At 40.7% G+C, this 23020-nt stretch overlaps 1 protein-coding gene across 2 annotated transcripts in view; it reads left to right on the plus strand.

Annotated features, from left to right (window-relative positions):
- The window catches only part of ALDH1L2 (aldehyde dehydrogenase 1 family member L2), a 57813-nt gene that overhangs the window by 1945 nt on the left and 32848 nt on the right, over window positions 1–23020 (plus strand). The window contains exons 2-6 of one of the 2 annotated variants that reach the window (XM_067536259.1): window positions 3519–3660; window positions 14152–14386; window positions 16036–16201; window positions 17434–17535; window positions 22357–22446. In XM_067536259.1, coding sequence (XP_067392360.1) covers window positions 3519–3660; window positions 14152–14386; window positions 16036–16201; window positions 17434–17535; window positions 22357–22446 — 735 coding nt within the window. Of the gene's footprint in view, window positions 1–3518; window positions 3661–6825; window positions 7719–14151; window positions 14387–16035; window positions 16202–17433; window positions 17536–22356; window positions 22447–23020 lie in introns of those variants that run through there. The other variant, XM_067536260.1, reaches the window with a different exon arrangement.

A 23020-nucleotide genomic window follows, 5' to 3' on the forward strand; every position in this document is an offset into this window, starting at 1 on the left:
ACAAACCGGTTTTCAGGTTGTGTGCCCTACACCAATCTTCTTCTCTGCGTTTGGCTAGAGAGTATCATATCCAGGTAAAATGAGAGTGAATTTTGAAATCTTCCCAAGAGTCTTATTTTATCCTTGTTATAATACAGGGAAGATAATACCATAAGGAGGAAAAAAGAAAGCAAAAACAAGTTAAACAAATGCAAATTAAATAAGAACGTTCAACCACTTTCCAAATCTGTGATCCTCTGTTCACACAGCATGTAAGACCACGGATAGTATGCATATTCATGAGTATTTTGTCCAGTTTTGGGCCCCCTGTTACAAAAAGATGTGGACAAGTTGGAGAGAGCCCAGCGGAGGGCAATAAAAATGATTAGGAGGCTGGAGCATAAGACTTATGAGGAGAGGTTGAGGGAACTAGGCTTGTTTAGTCTGCAAAAGAGAAGAATGAGGGGGGATTTGATAGCAGCCTTTAACTACCTGAAAGGGGGTTCCAAGGAGGATGGAGCTAGGCTGTTCTCAGTGGTAGGAGATGACAGAACAAGGAGCAATGGTCTCAAGTTGCAGTGGGGGAAGTCTAGGTTGGATATTAGGAAAAAGTTTTTTATTAGGAGGGTGGTGAAGCACTGGGATGAGTTACTTAGGGAGGTGGTGGAATCTCCATCTTTAGAGGTTTTTAAGCTGTGGCTTGACAAAGCCCTGGCTGGGATGATTTAGCTGAGGTTAGTCCTGCTTTGAGCAGGGGGTTGGACTAGATGACCTCCTGAGGTCCTTCCAACTCTAATCTTCTATGATTCTATGTTAACAAAGTTCCTCTAGGAGTTCCCATGAGGGAAAAATAGAAGGGTTTCTATACCTTGTAAAATTGAGCCACCTCTCTTTCATCAGTTTGAGCTCCATTATTTTCCATGCCTGTTGGGACAACTCCAAAAACAAGGGAAGAAATCTCTCCGAATAATGAATGATCACTAATCTACTTGTGAGAAGTAGTGTTTCTGATAACTGTGTGGTCATTTTCAGCCAGATGGTTGCAAGGGAAGCCCATCATTGCCTCCATAGTATCAATATATATGTCAGAAGCAACCACTGGTCCACTCCTCATACATTACTGATAATGATCCTATATTAATATCACCATATGCCACCAGCTTCATTTGATGTTATTTAGTGAGCTAGACTATAAGACCTATCTTTTGAGTGGTGATCCTGGAGGTGACTTCAAAGAAGAAGTAACTACCAGGCTGTTCTACATTTCCTCATAATTTTATAGAATTTGCACTTTTATGTTGCTCTGCCATGTCTCCATATCATTTTGTTGCAAGGAATTTCCACTCTCAAAAGACCAGCAAGTTGTGCAAAGAGTTCTGGAGGAAGATCTTCCAATTCCAGAACAAAACACAAGTTTGCAGTAAGATGCTCTGCTGTGCCACTGAGTGGGTATTTTTAAATAGGACAAAAGGAAGCAACCAGAAGTAAAGAAAGGGATTTGTGGCCTGATCCTGCAAGCTTCCTTTTGTCTGGGACTCCACTGAACCAATAGAAGTTCTATGCATGAAGGACTGGTGATTTGGCTCTTATTTTCTACTAGTACAGTATATGTGACAATACAGTACAGGATTGTATTATCCATACTGAAGGTTAATGGACAGTAAATCTGTATCCAACTATTCTTGAAAAATTTCTCTCTTGAATGGTTATAGAGAAGTAATCCTTCATGCTGGGAAAATCATTTTCAGTTTGAGCAATTTGCTACATGTGCTATATGATGTAGTTGGCTTATTGTCCGGTTAATAAATATTCTTCTTCGACAGAATTCAGAAACGTAACTGTATGTACGCATGCATGTGTGTGTGAGTATTCTGTGCTCTATCTTACAAGCTCTACCCCTTTATACTTGTTCTCTGTTGCTTTAAGGATTGCATCATCTTTATCCCTATCCACTTCCTGGCTCAGAACTCTGATAAACATAGAGAAATTTGTGCTCAGTAACAATTTTGGGTCAGATCCTCAGTTAGCATGAACTGACATAATGTGGTTCCATTGACGTCAGTGGAGCTACACACTGATTTACAGCAGCTCATGATCTGGAATTGTAATTCCTGTGCAGCTCCGTGTAACATACGAATCTGATTTATGCACATTGATTGTGGTACCCTTGTGTCCGGCTGCCCTAATGAAGAGGCCGCATTTTCCTAGGAGGAAAGAAGTTAGGACCCAGAGAGATTCCTTCAGGGAAAGGGGCAGGAGTTATAAAGAAGGCAGAGGCCTAAGAAGGCTCCTGCTGCAACTGCTAGGACTAAACTGTTTCCTGCTCTCTGAAGGATTGCTACAAATGTATGCTTTTAGGGCTGTCAAATGATTTTTTTAAATAGCCGCAATCAATCAGTTTTAATCGCATGTTAAACAATAATAGAATGTCCATTTAAATTTATTATAAATATTTGTGGATGTTTTTCAAATATATTGATTTCAGTTGCCACACAGAATACAAAGTGTACAGTGCTCAATTTATATTTTTGATTACAAACATTTGCACTGTAAAAAGATAAACAAAAGAAATAGTATTTTTTCAATTCACTTCATATGAGTACTGTAGTGGAATCTCTGTCACGAAAGTGCAATTCACAAATGTGGAATTTTTTTTTTATATACATGCACTTAAAAAAAAACAATATAAAACTTTAGAGCCTAAAGTCGAAGCATAAAGGGGCATACCAATGTTTAGCATATCTAGCACGTGAATACCTTGCAACACTGGCTACAACAGTGCCATGTGAACATCTGTTCTCATTTTCAGGTGACATTGTAAATAAGAAGTGGGTAGCATTATCTCCTGCAAATGTAAACAAACTTATTTTTCTTAGTGATTGGCTGAACAAGAAGTAGGACTGAGTTGACTTTTACTACTACAAGGATCTCCTGTTATGTGAGGGAAGGACTTTGGAACTAGGCTCAGCCACAGATGTCCTGAGTGGCTTTAGTTAATGTGACATTGAATATAATGACAAGTCTACTGACATTTGTCATTCTTAGAAAATACTTCAATTTTCCTTGCAAGGATAATAGATGAAAAAATTATAAGTTAGAGGGCATATTACAGAAACTTTAGCCATTCCTGCAATGATTTTGCTAGGAGTCTGTTTCAAATATAAGATTTCAAGGTATGTCGATCATAGGTAGGAATAATGACTGCTGATTTTGTTATGCCTTTTTGTAACAAGCGGTGCATGTATATGGAGAAACTTCTGCTGAAGAAATAACAAAGGAGGCAGTAACAATACCAAGTGACATTTGTACACCACAGAAGTATGGTGTCACTAAATTGTAGGTTATATTTGCCTCTTAAGATCAAGGTTAAAAAAAATGGACCAATTATTTTATTAGTTTATAAATTGTTGGGACAGAAAGATACTATTGCTTTAGCAATCAAAACTAACATTGGCTAAGACAATGTAAGACAGAATTACAAGTAGCAACGTATCTCTTCTGCATCCTAAAATGTAGTTTGCTTTGACTCTTGTTGACAGACTTATCAACGTAAGCTAAAGCTAGCTCTCATAGGTCAGAGTCTTTTTGGTCAAGAAGTCTACAGTCACCTGCAAAAAGAGGGACATAAAGTCGTGGGAGTGTTCACAGTTCCAGATGTGAATGGGAAAGCTGACCCTTTGGGTAAGTATAAACAGTCACCATGTAAGTATCATCATCATCGTCATGCGTAAGCACAACTAACTTGCTTCTCCATTAAAGGGTATTGTCCTTGGGGCAGTCCTTTGTGCATATTGCCAGGTATGTACATCTGTGCCATGTGTTTTGACATCAGCATACCAGGTTAATTATTTTATTATCTCAGAGGTAAATTAACTTGTATCTAGAGTTAATTGTCCTGGGCTATATTACTACCTTACAGTCTGCCCAATTTAAAGAGAAGCTCATAGATGCACTGCCCCAGGAACAGCTTGAGAAGCAGATTGTGATGCTCTGAATCACAATCTGCCTCACGGTCCTTCCTCTGCTCTGGAAAGGAAGTAAATGACTGGGCTGTTGGGCTTCTATCCAGCCCAGTAGGTCATCTGCTATGCTGGCATAGCTGTGCTGTCTGACACATTAAGGGGGCATGGAGCCAAGACTCTACCCATTCCCAGCCCCTGGTCTCTCCTGACCACCTGTACGGAGGTGAAATAGCAGCTCTGCAAAGCCTGCTTTCCATTGCACACTGCAGCTTGTGGTACAAGCAGATCATTCAAAAGAGTAAAGGGATAACTTACGCCTCCTTACTCAATTGCATAGGTAAATAGGTATGTTCTAGCTCTTTAAAAGTGATAGTTGCTGACTGATTACACTCAGTAGTGTACTCATGTAGTATAGCTCTCGCACTGAGTCCAGAGTAACAAAGGAGTTGCTTTGAAGTGGCTGTCTTAATTATACCTTTATTTTTCTCAGTGGTTCCAAACCACAGCAGTTAGTTAATAAGGTTAACAACTACAGCTGCCAAAACAGGATTAACTTTGGTGGCTACTCAGACATTTAAATTACATTTCTTAAACTGTTTCCAGTCACTTGGTGTTTTCTGTCAGTGCCTGACATGTTGTTACAGGACTTTTATTAAGGAAAAGTCAACCATAAAAATTGCTTATTCGGGCAGGGAATATTCCCAAACTTGCATATTGCTTTCAAGTTTATTAAATTCTATAGTCTGTCTCACTTAAAATTATGCAGCTTTTCACAGCTAGGAAGAATTAGGTGAGATCTACTAGCTTAATAACAGATAATACAGCTAACTATGGGAAGGTACTATAGAGAAACATTGCAATACTATGCAACCTAAGCGGTACTCACTGGGGCAGAACTTTCATTTATTTCAATCAATTATTTATTATAACTGGGCCATAAAATTAGTTTATTGCACACTGGGTGACAAAAAATTAGTTTCAGTTGATAGTTTGCTGCCTTTTGCAGTCAGATGTTTCAAAATAGTTTCAAAGTGAAATTTAATGATGAGGTATGGTCAGTCAGCTGAGATCATTTCTAAAAGCAGATGCAATACATGTGCAAAGATTATAGTTAAAAGAATTTTGTAAGGATTTACATCACACATGTTTACTCCCGATATGCAGTGTGAAATGCATGCTTAAATAAATATCTTCTTACGGCTACTTTTAATACCATCAACATTTATTGAGTCAAACTCCACTTTTTATTTATAAAATAACAAAGAGATTTATAGACCTAAATTAAATTAGATGGATTCTTTGGTTCTCTAAGGCCACTTTGTGTTTCATTCCCTGTCCCTCAGGTTTTCTTAAGATGTAAATGTGCCAAGGTGTAGTGCTGACTCAGAAGGATTCCTCTCACAAGCCTTAATGGGCCTGTACACTCTATTACTCTATTAAATTCTACAACATAACAGACCATATGTTCTACCCTAACTGATGGGCTCTTGGATCAGTGGTGCAATGGGATTTATCTACTGTGTAATTAATTCTGTCTCAAATGTTGCACACGTTTAATGTAGTTATTTCTTCATTCCTTCGTGGTGATCGTTTGAACCAGATAGCAAGATATCGCTGACTGCAGCGTGGCTTAGGTAGTTGTATTGAAAGTCACATACAGAACTGCTTAGAAGTGGGAAAGTACGTTCTACAAAACCAAACTTATTCCAGATAGATATGATGATTAGACAAGAAATGAAATGCCACTGTTAGACGGTTCATAGCATTCATCATTCCATTGTGTCTTCGTTGGTGCTTAATACATAGACCATAAAAATGAATTTAATGATGGATATAGAATGAGCTGCATTGCTGATAGATCAAAACATCGCTTCTTGTTTGTTCTTTGTCCTTACAACATTTCTGTTCTTGACTGTATATACACACAGATGTGGTACTATCCTCCGTTAGCTGCATACACGAACCTTCAGAAGAACTCTCACCCTTATTTACAGAAAGACTTGCTACCACTTGAGCCAAAGAGGAATCTCTGTTAGTTGTTTGCTGTTGTTGCAATAGTCCTTATAACCTCTTTCCAGGCCAGCCATTAGTGGTCAAAGCAATGATGAGTCAATGAACAGGTGGGTAGATCTACTTCTGTACAATGCAGAACAGTGGTGCACAAGCACAAGCATGCATGTGCACACACTAGAGATAAGGTAACACCGAAAGGTTTGGGTTTTTTTTTTCCTGATCTATGAGGCAGGACTAAAATTGGGGAAAGGGTGGCGAATACCATCCTGCTGCCTATGTAAAGGATTTCCTTTCTGCTTCTCTGTGCCCTTTAGTCCTGTCATAATCTCATTAGTCCACTATTAGCATAATAAATGTGTTCCTGAATGTATCAGGACATAGTGACTTTTCCTTTTGAGTTTTGTAAGAATTATCTACCATCTCAGGATCTTGTTACCTTGAACATAAATCTCAGTCCAGATGAATTTTCCATGCTAGAGGACATTAGGGTATGCAGGTTCTTGCCTGTCTTTCCCTCCCTGCACCCCCCTCCGCACACACACATTATGCTAAAGTAACATTATTAAGCTTGCACAGTCATTTACTCAAAAGTTAGGAAATGCAGAATGATGATGGCTTGTGCAATCTTAACTTGGCTCCATTGTGCATGTGTGTTATGATGCAGTCTTTAATTACATGATCCTATATTATTTTTTCCATACTATTTTTTTTCTCTGTATCATTCAGTACACAGGCTGGATGGTGCTCACTTATTGAGCAGCTGTTCAATATTTTGTTTTCTCCTTGTTGTTCATTGTATGGCCCTAGACCTTATTTATTGGACATTATTCAAACTCTGTTATGAAGACAGAATTATTAATTTCCTCATGGTTTCTTCCATGACATATGTCACTATAGTATCTGAGTGCTTCACAAATATTACTGAATTTTTCATAACGCCCCTATAAGATGAGGGAACATCATTATCCCCATTTTGCAGATAGGGAACTAAGGCACAAACAATAAGGTCAAAAGTATCTATAATTTTGGATCCAAACTAAGACATGTAGGACCTGACCCGAAACTCGCACTCCCAGTTTTCCAAGTATTTATAATTGTATAGCCCTTAATATGTTTGAAACACAGCTCCCATTTGGGAAACTGCTGATTTATTTTTATTTTAAAAAATGTGACTCGGTTTCTCTTCTCTTGTTATCTGCTGGTGTGAAGGGTTTAATTTCTTTCTTAAAATTGGAAAAAAAGTGCAATGACAGAAGTCACGTAAGCATGAAAGAACTATCAGGAACTGTATCAGGAACTGTCAGCCTGTGAAATGAGCTATGGAATCATGGAATATTCAAAGGCTATTTGTCAGCTTTATAAATGTCATATATGTATCTTTATGGGCTAATGATAGTATTCTAGCCCAATGTGGGAGTTACAGGGTTTCCTGCAGGAACTAAAATCACCAGGGCAGAAGTGTAGGTAACTAATGCAAATACCTAGACAGGTAAACAAGTCTGAAGAAGTCTCATTCCTGGGGGAAATTGCATATTCTAGTTTGTCCTGACTCCAGAGACTGCCTGACAAAAAACTGAAATGACATAAAATGATCAACTTGACATGGGAAGCGGCCTTCAATCCAAGAACTGGCATGAGACTGTGACCAATGGGATCAGGTCCTGTGAGTGGACCTGAAACTTTAAAACATGCCGAGCGTCCACATGAAATAGGGGTAACACCTGATCAACTTGACATTCATACAAGCTGTTTATTGTTTTTAAGGTATGTTTTCTCTGTAATGCTTTTGTTCTGAATAAATAATACTTTCCTTTATGAAGGCTGGTTGGTCATTGCTTAACTCTATCGTTACCCCTGAGAGAATGGAACTGGAGGTGCTGAACTAAAGTCAGACCTGATCAGTTATTCACAGGGAATTGCAGGAAGAATTGCAGCCTAAATCCCTGATCTAGAGGAAGAGAGTTGTGGGACTGTGCCCTAAGAAGTGATGGTTAGAGGCTTGAGATCTAAGAGGGGTGCCCTGAAGGAGGCCATAAAAGGGTCAGAGGTGCAGTTACCTTGGGAATTGTGACACCATTAACTACAGTTACAGTTGTGAGTGCTTGGCACTTCTGCAGATCAGACCCGGGGCCTCAAGTGGGACATCCAGAAAACGAGGAATACTTTAGTGACCAAATATGAAAAGTTTGATGTAAGTGACTTGCCTAGTAACATGCAGGAACTCTGTGGCACAGGCAAGGAACTAAATGAGGCAGGGGACTGGGGGTGAGGAGGAGGAATATGTGATCATATGATTAAAGACTGTCCTAATGTATGGGGCAGGAGGGATGAATTAATTGCACAGCAAACCTGAATACAGGCAGTGCCTAATTTTTGAGCGTTTATTAAGGTTGCAGAGTCAGTGTTGCTTTAATGTAGTTTTTGGAGTGCAGTATTTTTGAAAAAATGGAAGTTCCATCATGTGGCATCATATTGACACCCACATGGGACATCAGGAGGGTGGGAAACGTTAGATCCAGGGCATGGACCTTTGCCACTTGAACTAATGGAGTGACTGCTAGCAGCAGTAATAGGTTGTCATCCTCTATGTGGACCAGCAACAGAGGGGGATGCGATGCATGCTTTGCCAGAGAATTTCACAGCTATTGTTGGTAGCAGAGGAATGGTGAGACTCAGGAATCGTGGGTCCCATTCCAGGCTCTGGGGGAGGGGCGTGATTTTGTGGGTGTAGACTCTTCTGCCTGTTCCCCAGGAATTTGACACTTTCTGTCTGATTCCCTCTGATCTGTCCCTGTCTCAATTCTTGCTCCTCATCCTAGTCCCATTCTCCTCACCTAGCCAGCCCCAGTCTCCATTCCTCAGGCTTCTCATCCCAGTGTCAGTTTCTTTGTCCAGCCAGTCCTGATCTCCCTTCCTGCCTCTCCACCCCAGTTTTCCTTTCCAGTCCCATTTGCTTTTGCAGACATTCCCAGTACCCCTTGCCAAGACATTCCAGTTCACCCACTGCCAACTCCTTGTCTGATCTCCCTTCCTTCCCTATTGGTCTGCAGTCAGCCCTCTGACCCTGTCCACACTGGCTTCCACCCTAGGCTCCTACTCCAGTCTCACTCTCCCACCTCCATCCCCTGGCTCTGTGTCCCAATCTCTTTGCCCAGACAGTGCCCCACACCTGGACCCCTCCTCAGCTCTGTCTCCCCTTCCTCCTCCACCGCTCTCCTGGTTCTCATTCCCAGTCTTCTTGTCCAGTCAGTTCCAGTCTCTTCCCCAGGCTCCTCATCTGACCTCAGTCTCCCCCACCCCTAGCTCTGACTTCCCCCACTTTTCCCTCCTCATCCCCCGGTCCTCACCCGAAACTCCCACTCCCAGTTTCCTTATTCCTCACCCCAGTTCACTCTCCCAGGCTCCTTGTCGTGATCTACTGTGCCCCACCTCCTGCTGTTGTGCCCTCTGTATTTGAATCAGGCATCTTCCTCTCTCCTGGTGCCAGAGCCCAGGAGGAGATCACTGAGAGCACAGGTCAGACGAGCTCCCTGGCTTCAGTTCAGGTCCCTGGACATGGCACAGTCCACAGAAGTCAGCTGCAGTTGCAGGGAAAGTCCTGCTCCGCTCTGGGCTAGTGCATGCCCAGTGTGGATGGAATCTTCAGTGAATTATCTGGGGCCTCATACATCTCTGCTGAGCAGGCGCATGGTTTGATTCTTTTCTAAAGGCTTGTAACTTATCCAAATGTGTGCAGATCTGCACGGATTTGGCAAAAGGCCCACCCCACTGCCAAATGTCAAGTCCCTGCTCCTAAGCATAGGGGTGCTAGAGCTTTTTAAATAAAGGTCACTAGACTTTTTTAACATGGGCAAAGCAATGTATCTTTCCCTAGCCTTGTTCTTGAATACAACTGAGTGGTTTTGATTGAAGTTTTCCAAAACACTTCAGCCTGAGGCAGACACCTACAATGGAAAATTTCTTCTGGAGTGGTTAAAATTTGGCAAAGTTCTAGCAACTGAAAGTAGGGCATATTAACGGGAAGCATCAGGCAACCTTAACAATAGGAGATGCTACCAGCCCAGCCTATAATTAACACAAACCTTTTCTCCATAGACTTTAGTAACACAATTTACAAAAGTTTTGGTTTCTTGCCATTCCTTTTTACATGTTGAAACTTTAACCTCTACTCCAACCCATGCATTCAAACAGAAGCCTACTCCCTCTTCATCAAATTCACTGAGTCCAACAGACATATTCTAATGTCTTTGTATCTATTTTCAAACACAGAAAAGATTCAACAAGGAATGATTTAGTCATGAAAGTCTAGCAATGAAGTATTTAAAATTACACAATAACAGGTAATTCCTTGCAGTTTTGTCATGTCCTCCACACAAGTTTCTCAAAGCACTTTACTCACGTTGATGAATTAAGCCTCACAAAACCCTGAGATATAGGAAAAGATGATTATCCCCATATTATAGATGAGAAAACAGAAGCACAGAGAAATGAGTGACTTGCTCAAGGCCACACAGGAAGTCTGTGGTTGAGCCAGAAATGGAACGCAGGTGGCTTGAGTCCCATCCTATGGTTTAACCATTATACCAACCTTCCTCCTTGATGGCCTCCTACATATTTGCTCCTTTCATTGTGAGGCAGTTATCCCTCTTATTGTGTTTTTTCCCCCTGTAATTTTAGCCTTTCCACATGATATTTCTCTTACTGGAGTATGGTGAACTGTCTTTTCTGGGTGATTTTTTTTTTTTTGAAATTTGTTTCATTATGTCTTTTGCCATGTCATCAATTCTTCTTATCATAGGGTCATTTGAATGCGGGATGGTTTTAATTTTATCTACTTCTATTTTGCCAAACATGATTTCAGCAATTCTGATAGTAGCGGGAATGACAAGGTTCTCAGCAATGGTATGTGGTTTCTTTGTTTTTGCCACCATGTCTGTGATTTCAAATGAATCTTGTAGAGCTTATTTAGGGATCGCAGAGTACAATTTGATAGAAGTGCTTGATTTTCTTGTGAAAAAATCTATTAATTTGTCCTTAAGATCAGGATGTTTAGTTTGAAGGTGCCTTTTCAAAAGGGAAGGCTTCATACAGCGCTTAGACAATGTCTCACTGCAGATCACACAAAGTGGTGATGGAGGTATATCTCTGTTTGTTGTAAACCCAAAAGCCAGGTAACTGGGATTGTAGCTGCGTGCTTTATGAACCTGTGAAGATTTTGTACTTTCACTACTGGTGGGTTTTTTTTCCAAAAAATTAACCTCTGGCTCCAACACTTGTTGCACATTTGTATGGGAACTGCTTCCTTCTAAATCTGAAGTCTCTTTTTATAAGAAAATGATCCATTTTAACACCTTCACGATCAGTAAAATTAAAACAATAACACAAGCCCAGTTACATTCAAACACTAAAAGTGGCAACTACAGCAGACTGGCATGTGCTTAAACTCTTAGAAACACAATCTTTTTCCCCTTTACCGCTGGACGACTGTATTTCTCGTAAAGCAGGAGAGTTCTGAGTTCTGCAGTGCTGTGTGGCTGTGGCAGATCACAAAACCTCCTGCTCTTTCTCCCGTCCTTCCTCCTCCCCTTCCTCCAGATAGCAGCAAAGGTCAGCACCAGCCAATCACGATGGCCTGATGGCGGGGTCACGTGGCGTCTTCCTCACACAGACGGGAACTGGGCATGTCTGCATGTCTGTCTGCATGTGCATGTGTCTCAGCATGTCGCTGCATGTGTCTATGTTCTTGTGTCTTTTTATCTCTGAACTACAGGTCCAAACACTCACTTTATCCGCTGCCAATACAGTACTGCAGATATACCCTTTTTAGAAAAAGAGCAACCACAATCTTCCCTATTGCCCTCCTTCCCTGTCTCTCTCTCTCTTTCTCCCTCTTTTCCTGTCTCTCTCGCCTTCCTTCCCTGTCTCTCTCTCTCACTCCTTCATCCTCTCAAATCTATGGCAAAAAATTTGGCGCACCCCGCATTGCGCAGCGCTTTATATTCCCTAGCATTGGCATGCCACTCAAAGCTTCCAAGCTTTCGCCAACATCACCTCTAGCCCAGGTACATACTTGAGTTGTGCACCCCTGGTGTAAGGGTGGCATCCCTACCCACAGTAGATCTGACATCTGTAATATCAGGGCCTTATATCTTCCTTTCTGTATGTTAAGTTGCTTCCTTCAAACCATAGATTTTGGTTTTCGTCATCATTTTGTGTTTGTATATGTGTTAATGATTTCTACAACATTTTTTTTACATCTTATGGAAAATTGTGAATAAAAAGTTTATTTGAAACAAAACACTTTACTGCTGCCTCCTCCATGAACAGTGGTCTTTAAAACATTTCTTGTTGACTCAGTGGTAATTTGTGTATGGATGTATGTGTGTGTTTAAAATGTATTTAGAAGACAGGAATTACTGGAATGGAAGGATGATCTTTTGATTAAGGTACTAAACTAGGACTCAAGAGTTCTGAATTCAGTTCCTTTCTGTGCCACTGACTTTCTGTGTGACCTTGGTCAAGTCACTTAATCGCTGTGTGTCTCAGTTTCTCATTTATAAAATAAGGATATTTCCATTTCCCCCCCCCTTGGTTTTGTCCATTTAGACTGCAAGCTCTTTGGGGGCAGGGTACTGTCTCTTATTGTGTGTTTATACCTACCTAGTATAAGGGAGTCTTGATCTCACCTGAGGCCTCTAGGTGCTACAGTAATGTAAATTATTATTGCTTACAAAATTATGAGTTTCATAGGAAACCACATTTTGAGCCAACCTGCATGCAGAGCTTCTTTAATATTATAATGCGTCTATTATTGCATTTATTTGAATAGCACTAAAACAGGGCAGCCACCTCCTGAGCACTCCCTTGTTGCTCTGCAACACCCTGCCTCTGTTTCGTTCTTTTCTGGGCCCCTTAAAGAACTTTCTCACGCCCTGCATTTTCCTGGCATACACTCACTCTGCCAGTCTGTTGCCTTCCAGACCCCGTCTACATTGCAATGGGAGCCCAGAATTGAGGGAACTCTGAGTTAGCCGACACTGTGTTTGTTAACCTAGGGCTTGATCGTTTCCGCTGATTTGTAAACCCAGGTTAGGAATTATTGAACCCTAGGTCCCATCCTGGGGCTCCAGTGTCTACACTGATTCATGTGGGCATGAGTCCAACCACCCCTTTCGACGACTATCTGGCGCCCTCCCAAAATATGGCCACTCTAGTCCTTCATCCCTGGCGCAGTGTGGGAAAACTTGACTGTCCAGAGGACAAAGAAAGTGAGCTCGTGGGATACTTTTGGTGGACTCCTAGATATATCTACACTGGAATAAAAGACCCATGATGCAGCTGCGGCTGGCCTGGGTCAGCTGACTTGCAGGGCTTGTGCTGCGGGGCTAAAAAATATTGTGTATATTTTTGGACTCAGGCTGGAGCCCAGGCTCTGGGGCCATCCCCACTCATGGGGTCTGAGAGCCCGGGCTCCAGCCCAAGCCCAAATGTCTACATCGCAATGAAACAGCCCTGTGAGCCTGAGTCAGCTGACATGGGCCAGCCCTGGGTGTTTAATTGCAGTGTAGACATATCCTTAGAGCATGAATCCAGAGGGGCTGCATCTACATTGCAAAGCAATAGGGCTTGAACCCTGGGTCCCAGTTTGATTCAGTCTCAGATTCTCCATCGCCGTAGGATTGTGGGACCCTGGATCCAAGCCTTGTGTTAGTGCAATTGGTGTGTTGACACAAGGGAAATTAGGCTTGAGCCTGAGTTCGAACCCTGGGCTTACACTGCAGTGTAGATGTACCCACTGAAACCCCCTCTTGATCGTTTATAGCCCAGGTTCTGCCCTACCCCCTTAATTGGCCCAAATGGGAGCACCTGTTCTGGCCGGGAGGACTGGACCCACTTTAATCGCTGGGGCCATGTGTCCTGTGATAAGCACCAAATAGTAGTTGTTTATGGTGCTATATAACAAGAGCCAGTAACATGTTCCCCACCCCAAGCGTATCTGAATTCTGTGGGCACAGGTTAGTATATACAGGACAACAGAGTACAATGGCATTTTAGCATCAATACAAAGAAGCCATTTTTTATTTAATTATCTGATTTACCTGTCATACTATGTCGTCCTTGTTTGTTACATTTTAGCTTTTAATGTTACAAATATATTCTTTGTTTAAAAAAAAAATACTGATTTCTTGTTTCTCAGCACTGGCAGCAGAGAAAGATGGCACGCCTGTGTTTAAGTTCCCCAGATGGAGAGTTAAGGGCAAGCCTATCCAGGAAGTAGTTGAAGCCTACAAATCTGTTGGAGCAGACCTAAATGTACTTCCATTCTGCAGTCAGTTCATCCCTATGAATGTTATTGACTGTCCAAAGCATGGATCTATTATATACCACCCATCCATCCTTCCCCGGCACAGAGGAGCTTCCGCTATCAATTGGTGAGGTTGGTTTTTTTTACAAAACAGAACAAAGCTATTTAGATTTTCATGTCTCTGAAAGATACCCAGGCCAGATCCTCATCTGGTGTAAATTGGCATCATTACATGGACTTTAATTCAGCTACATTGCTTCTCACCCACTGAGAGTCTGGTCCATGGTTTCTACATCATTCATAGGTTCCAGTGTAACTTTTGTTGATTGGTTTTTTCAAAATCAGTTTTATGAATATTCTACTGAGATTGCTACTATGAACCATCTTTGTGGGTTTTTTTTACTCACATAAATGTTCAGTATATAAAAGAAAGAGATGCACACTTAATGAAGCAAATTTAAACAGCAGGTTCAGATATGTGCCTTATATCTGTGTAAGGTTTCGCACATCTGTAAACCGTTGTTATATCTGTAAACAAGCCCTGCTTGTCCTGCCTTATGTCAAGCTTTCTTTTGGTACAAACATATGGGGTATGCTTTTATTGCTGTATGAGGAGGCTTCATAACACACCTGCCACTACCAATAGTAGTTAAATCCACCAGAATTAGAGTTTACTAAAAACTTATACGGTACCTCTGTTATAGCACGTAACTACTGTTGCCATATATGCTAGGCAGCTCTTCTCCTTTAAATCTTTTGTTGAGCTTTCTGTTTCAGGTTGCATGAGCCAGTAATATGACAAACTTAGGTATTTTTCACTAATATCTCCAGAGACTAAGAATCTCATTTCTGCAGTGCAATCACCTTCTTTGCCAATATTAGTTCTCCAGGTCTCTACCAACTTGCAATCTTTACTGAACTTTTGCTGTCGTTCTGCGAAGTCTCAAAAACTAAGCGGGGGCGGGCGGGAGAGTCTGCCAAGGAATGTTTAGATCATGCAGGAAATGATGTTGATGATTTACATGCAGTCAAATGTTAAGAAGTGGTCATTAATTTTTTTGTGCCTCAGTTTTGAGCTGCACAACTAGAGCCAATGGTGCCCGATTTCCAGCAGTACAGAAGACCTGCAGCTCCAAAGGGGTATTGGGACCTGTATGGCTAAAATTCTTTCCAAATTCAGGGCCAGATCCTGAGATGCTGTAAATGATCATAGCTCCATTGAAGACAATACCTGGATATGAAGTTCCTATTCACTTGTCTTAAACTGTTGTGTAGTATTGCTGTGCTCTGTTAAACAGTTGTACGTTTTATTGTGGGCCACCTATGACTTGGAGACATTCAGAAAAAAAGACTAAGTAGAAGCACAGGCATTAGTACTATTTTGTTTTGTTAATACTGATGGTTCCAACTTCCAAATGGCATCGCAGCCCGCGGCAGAGCTTCTGTGCCATTTGTTGTACCATTCATAATTAATTTGGAATAATTTAGCACAATAAGCTATGAAACAAGAATGATGGGACTGCAAAGTACAACACATAAGACGTTGGTCACAGCCTGGCTTATGTCACTGTGTATACACACCAGCAATGTCAAGCCTGTAGCTCCCTGAATGATAGCAATGAAATCACTATACTAAGACATCTGATTAGAATCCACACCCACCCACACACAGGTCTCCATATGGTGCCTGCATCAGGCATATGAGCTATCAAATGGGCTGATCTTCATGACTACGGTCATTCCATCTATATTTACTCTAAAATATTTTATTGGCAGGACTTTAATTCAAGGAGATAAAAAAGCAGGATTTACTATTTTCTGGGCTGATGATGGTCTGGACACTGGGCCAATTCTTCTGCAACGGGAATGTGATGTAGGCCCAAACGATACTGTGGATGACTTATATAATCGTTTTCTTTTCCCAGAAGGAATAAAAGCGATGGTAAGTCTATCTGTGCTGAATACGGGCAGTTTAAAAAGAAAAATCTGGCGCATCTCATCTTCTTGGAATTTGAACATAAATAAAATCTAATAAGATACTAAAGCAATTGGAATGTATTGGCTCAGATCTTCAGTGGAGCTATGCTCATTCACACCAGTGAAGGGTCTGGCCCACAATATTTTGACTAGGGGATAAATCCTGCTCCCTCTGAAGTCAATGGGACAAATTAATCTCTGATGTAAATCCTTTGACTTCAGTGGAGTTACACCTGCAATGAATTTGCCCTGTTGTTTTAAGTTGGGCTAATCAGCAGCAAATATTTTATAGCATCATATAAAACAGGGAGTTGGAGATTTAATATGTTTTCAAATTAAGGAAATGAAAATTTGATACAACATTTCTGTAAGGGCTTCCTTTGTTTTGTTCTTTAAAAAGGTGCCCCTATTTCCATGTGTGTCTATGAAGACAATTGTGATTTGAAAATGTCCCCAGAGCCAGTTAACTCTTCCATACCTCGCTACTGTCTGAGCACCACAGCCTGTAAATCCTTACTCACAGAAGTAATCCCATTGAAATTAGTGAGATGACACAGGGGACTAAGGATGTTAAGGTTTGGGCAATTAAGCAAAATTGCCAGACCTTTACTTACTTGTCGATCCGAAAGCCAAATTTAACCTAAATATATGTGTGAGTATGTATGTGTATTGGTTTATATGATACACACACATACTGCATAACAGAAAAACACTATTAGTTTTTTTTTTTTTTTTTTAAATCTGCATGGAACAGTTGAGAATTCCTTCCCCTCCCTCCTTTTCTTGTTGAATTTTAGCAGGAATTTACATGGGAATCTGCCAAGTAATTGCTGTTTTTGCAAACAGTTAAAACAGGCAGAATGCAAATACATAGGGCCATATTTTGCCCTCAGTTAGGCCTCAGTCCTGGAAAGATTTATGCAAGTGTTTAGCTTTATTCACTGAGAGTGAGTAATCCCATTGAAATGAATGCGCCTGCCTTATGTGTAAAGTTAGCAAATGTGTAAGTCTTTGCAGGATCAGTCCCTTACACTTCAGCAACCCTGGTCATTGCATAAGAAATAAAATGGAGCCAAGTCCTGCACCCTACATAGGAAAAACTTCTTTGGACTCAGTATAGCTGAGAGCAGAGTGTGTGTAAAATAAAGATACAATTTGTCCTATTTGAGCAATTAAAACTGCTTTTTTCCTGTTTAGGTAGAAGCTGTCCAGCTAATTGCTGATGGTAAAGCTCCTCAGATACCTCAGCCTGAAGAAGGGGCAACATATGAAGGGATCCAGAAGAAAGAAAATGCAGAGGTGCTAGTGTTAACAGAACTGTGTTGCTAATGACAATGTACACTTTCTGTTCAGCTTGCCAAAAAATCTCTGAAGTGTGGGTACTGCTCCAGTGGAAGTCAATGAGAATTGTCCCATTGACTTCAGCATGTGCAGGACCAAGCCCGAATTAGCAAGAACGAGTCTGATACAGGTAGAAAGTGCAGAAATACTTGATCATTCTGACTTGTTCTCTACAAGCTCTAGTTTTAGAAATTATTGCTGTAAAAAGAAATTAAGGGACTAATTGCCCAGACTCATCTGAGCATAGATCGTGCCACACACAGTGTCTTTGAAGCCAGTTTAGACAGTGTGTTGTGGTACCAAATGCTCTCTCTGGGCTAATTATGTGTTAACCAGTTCATGTGTAAAGTCTGCAGCATACAACTCCGGAGCAGCATGTAGGTAATATGCATGTAGTGAAATGCCCATCCTGCCTGACAGGGAGATATCCGATATGACCTAGTGGTGTGAATATACGAGCAGGAGCAAGGTTTGTCTTCATTCTGATCTCAGCTCTGACTCCCTCCCAGGTCCTGAGCAAGTTACAGAACCTCTCTGCCTCTGTTTTTATTAGTATTACTCACAAACAGATGTGTACGGTACTTCCATGTTCATTTGTGGTCACATATTAACAAAGTACCTGGATCAAGCAGTTTCAAACTTGGCCTATAAACCTTTTGTGGTCTGCAGAATACTTACTGATGTTCTAGAGAGAGCTAGGAGATCCCATAGTATTGGCTTCTTCTCTTTGCTTCCAGCTGTTTCTACAGAGGTCTAGCCTTTTTGCAAAAAAAGATAACGTTGTTCCTTAAAAGCAGCTGGAAACGAGGAGGAGGAAAGATTAGCTTCCTGCACTAGGAGCTGCATAAGAGAAGGATGACAAGAGGTAACAGGAGCAGGCCTTAAGGACAGCTGCCATCAGCAGGAGCTGCAGCCAGAGGAGAGGCAAGAGATGCAAATGGGAAAGGAATTCTCAGAAGAGAGGAAGATGAGAAGGAGGGAATTGAGCAACAGGGTAAAGGAAAAGGGGACCAGGTGGCAGAGAAACATTTGCGGAGGAATAGTGGGAGAGAGAACAGAACTGATGGGAGGAGAAGATGAAATAAAAAGCAATAGTAGACTGTAATTCCTTTTTCTGAAAACAGCACAAACCCAGGAAAGAAAAAAGGTTGCTTGGTTGGTTTGTGTTCTTTCCTGTCCTGGGATTTGGTTCTGCAGGTGCCAAGAGACCATATGGTCCCTCATGGCCATCACTCATGAAACTCAATCTTCTGTTAAATAAGTCTTTGCACATTAGGGACCTGCTCCAGCTCCCATTTAAGTCAATTGGCATTTTGCCATTGACATCAGAGGGAGAAAGTTCAAACTCTAATTATGCAATTTACAAATGATCTTGTTGTGACCCATCTGTGACTAGGGTAGCCCACCTGAAAATGCCAAGGGCAGGGCAGGCTGCAAAAAGGAGAGCAGATTCTCCCAAACTGGTGTAGTTAGAGTCCGTAACCAGTTAGAAACAGTGCTTCTGATTCCCCACACTGATTATCAAGAAGCTTAAAAAAAAATTACACAGTCCTTTTTACTGCATTTCAGTCCCTGGCTCCCAGTCAGCAACTGGGTCCAGTAAAGAGATACGTTATTTAAAACTTTATTCCCTTTACCAAAATCCAAAATGTTTTCCTGTCCCCAAAGGGTCAGCCACATTGCCAGATCAATATAAGTTTGGATCTTGCCCACACTGCCAGCCAATCCTTTAGTCACTAAAACTAAAGGTTTATTATAAAAGGAAAGAAACAAACAAGAAGAGACATGTTAAATGGTCCAAGCAATCAGATACATACAAATGACTGTAAAGTCCATATATATCAGATTCTCAGTAGAATTGTGGAGTTTGCCGCCTTGTACAGTCCCTCTGGTGTACATCCAGTACCTGGATGGGTCTCAGTCTTTCCTTTCACAGCTTCAGCTGCAGATAAGTTGATCCAGAGGTAAGAAGCAGGAATGAAGACAAGATGGGGATGATGCAGCTGCCTTTTATGTTCCTTTGTCATGTGATTTGTCTCAAACACAGCTACGCACGCAGCACATGGCATGGAAAAGCCTCAGACTCCCCTGTCCCTGATCATGTTCTTACATGTCTGGTGACCCATAAGATGTAGTCCCTGAGTTCTTTCAGTGGATTCATAGTACCTTTGAGTTCCCTTGAGGGGCCTTTAAGCAGGCTTAGTGCTGCTGCCACCCCGTCTGCGGTGTCGCCCAGAAACACAGCACAAGTTTTTGGATACAGATACATTACACTTATTCATAACTTACAGTACCAAGATGTTACATGTGCAGGAACAAAATCATCATACTTAGCAAATTATAACCTTTCCAACCATATCTGAAATGGCACATCTTGTCCGAATTATTGTATTTTTGCAATATTGATATTAAATAATATTATAAATGGTCACCACTAATCCAGACAGCATCACATTTATATTTTACAATGAATTACAACCACTTCTAATGACTAGTGTTCAGCTGGTATTTTAAAATGTGGTGGTATTCCTCAGGGGCCTACTCCATAGCCTCATGAGGTTGATGGAAAGGATTCCATTGATTTCATTGAGCTTTGGATCAGGCTTCTAGGGTGGGATATTCAAAAGCATCTAAGGGATTTAGGAGCATAAGTCTTATTGAAAGTAAATGAGACCTGTGTTCCTAAATTACTTAGATGCTTCTGAAAATCCTTCCCTCAATTCTTTTCACTAATAAAAGGGAGAGGTTTATTCCATGATTTCTCCTCTGTATTCACAGGGGACACTAATGCTTTTTGATATATGTTATTCATATCCTAAACTATTTAATCCCTTCACTCCCAAATTTTTGAATGAATTCCAAGAATATGTAATGGAGCCCTAGGCAAACTTCATACACCATGGCAGCAGCCTTTTATATTTAGCAACATAATGTCCTATCAAGGATCATCTACCAGAATCAATGCGTGTAGTACAGCTGCTGTTTCTTATTATTCTGAATATATTAGACTGCCTGTAAAATGCATTTGGATTAGACTTTTTTTTTGCCAACAATTTGCACTGGACTCTCTGCCAGAAATAAAATTTTTCCAGCATGAAATCTATTCTGTGCACCAAACAAATGAAGGAGTTTTAAATAAGTAATTTTAAAAACAATTATTTATATAAAGATTGTAATGGGAACATATTTTATATAGTGGGTTCATGTTGGACCAGTTGTATAATAAGCTTACTTGCTTTTTTTCTACCTATTTAGGAGGGACCTTACTCAAGGTTGGAAAAGCCACCATAAAATTATATAGAGTGCTGTGTGTGACTCCTTCATTCCTTTTGCTATTACAGTGCAAACTATTGATAACAGAAGGGGTTAAAAAAACAGCATAGCAAAGCTTTCAATCCGTAGCCTCTAGAGCAAGTCTTCATATAAAATGCTGCCTGCCTTTTTCTGCCTCAAGAGTTATTGACTGACATTTTTTGAAGAGACAAATAGGTCTACAGATGGATTTCCCAAAGTGATCCCAGATCTAGAAAGATAAATGGCTTGGGCCACATTCCGACTGTCCACATTTACTGCTGGACATCATGGGCACACCAACAAAAAACCAGGTTAAGGAAGGATGGCGTAGTCCTAGCTTTTCTGATAACCTCCCAGGGAAGATGCATACTAGACTACCTTAACAGGCACACTGGAGGGGCACTACTGAGGCCGCAAGGAGAAATGTGCATTGGGGCTTAACGTACACATAAATGATGCATGTAAAATTAAAATGAGTTAAGAAAGATTTAGAGCCTTTTAATTGTATTTTTATATTATTATAGAGTTGTTTGAGAGACTTGTCAAATTTGTGTCTGTGGTCCCAACCCTGTTCTCCTCCCTCAGTCTTAGTTCATTGGGAGTTCTGCCTGAGTAAGGAGAGCTGGATGAGGCAACGTCTCCTTCTCTCTGTTGTTAAACCCTGTTGTCATCCGCTTATAACATAGCTGTAAAATGTGTTCTGAGCTTACACTAGAGAGACCACGGAATGTCATGGGCTCCATTCTTTAATACATTTACCAGAAAAATCCATACCATATTCCATATCAGCAGCAGTGCAAGGTTCATGCATGCATTGTTTAGGATTACAAGGGTCACATATGAACTATGCAAAAGAGTCCTTAACACAGTCTGATCCATGCATGTTCCTTGCATTAAACCGACTCATTCCTTAAATACCTTGCATTAATCCTGTGCTATATTAATATTCCACTTAATAAAGAGTTGATAAAGGGTTAATAAATTGTTAGTGTTTTAATCAATGGTTAATCAATTATAGAATCCCACAGGTTGCTTATAACTGTGTGATTCCTTTTTTACTGATGTGATTATACCCATCTCTAACACATACTACTTGTGTCTTTAACATGCTTATAATACCTTCTAATCATTTATTAGCTCTTTCTATTAAGGTTCCATTTATGAATAGTTTCTAAAGTGGGACCCTTGTATCCTCCATGTGTGATCCTCATACTTATTATATGAATGAGAGACTTTGAAAAGAAAAACTTGCCCAGAAGCAGTTATGAGTAAGCTTCATGGTGTCCCAATTTACAACTCTTTGATGAGTAGCCATCTGGAGAATGTCAATTTTTCTTTCCTTTACTAATCAAGACTCCTTCTAGATTGGTAAATAAACATCTGAAAGAGAGAGAGACAACTTATAGCTGTTATTATTGGAAAGAAATGTTATCTTTATTTATAACCAGAAGGGAAAGAATCAGCTCATGTTTCTTGACTTCCTAGATTTCTTGGGACCAGCCTGCAGAAGCTTTACATAACTGGATCCGAGGGCATGATAAAGTACCTGGAGCTTGGACTGTGATTGATGGCCAGGTATGATCTGTGAAATTTAAAAGTGTTTCCTTATTTTTTTATACCATCTTTGTTATTTGCTTTTGTAATAAAAATAACAGATGAGGCACATCCTCCTCCTGATGCTCACATGTTACTCCCATTGATAACAATCAGAATATAGGTCAAGAACGGTCACTAAATAAAATGTGCAGCTCACCAGAAAACTCACAGCTGAGTCCAAGACATGATTTCCTATGAAAGGATCAGTTAGGTCAAAGAAAAATATAGGCATGTGCCTGAAGGGGACGGAGCTCTATTCCAAATCAGTAAGCAGGGAGGGCAAAGCCAGACAGTGCCAGATATTGTAGGAAACAGGTAGACATTACTGTTCATAATGAGATACTGGTGTCCCAGGGTAACACTAGAATATAATACTGCAGGCAACTGAAATACAAAATGAAATATTGTTACAGGATTTTTGACCTTGAAACCATTTACTGCAAAGAAAAGGAAATCACCCTTTATCCCAAAGCTGGTCTTTTCAATTTGATAAAAGGCAATAGGTCCTTGATCCAAATGTTCCTTCTTTTAAATGTTTTAAAGTCATAGAATC

The sequence above is a fragment of the Emydura macquarii genome, unplaced genomic scaffold (genome assembly GCF_026122565.2).
Source record: "Emydura macquarii macquarii isolate MOO-44397 ecotype Brisbane River unplaced genomic scaffold, CSIRO-AGI_Emac_v2 contig_3530, whole genome shotgun sequence".
In the NCBI taxonomy this organism is placed as follows: domain Eukaryota; kingdom Metazoa; phylum Chordata; order Testudines; family Chelidae; genus Emydura; species Emydura macquarii.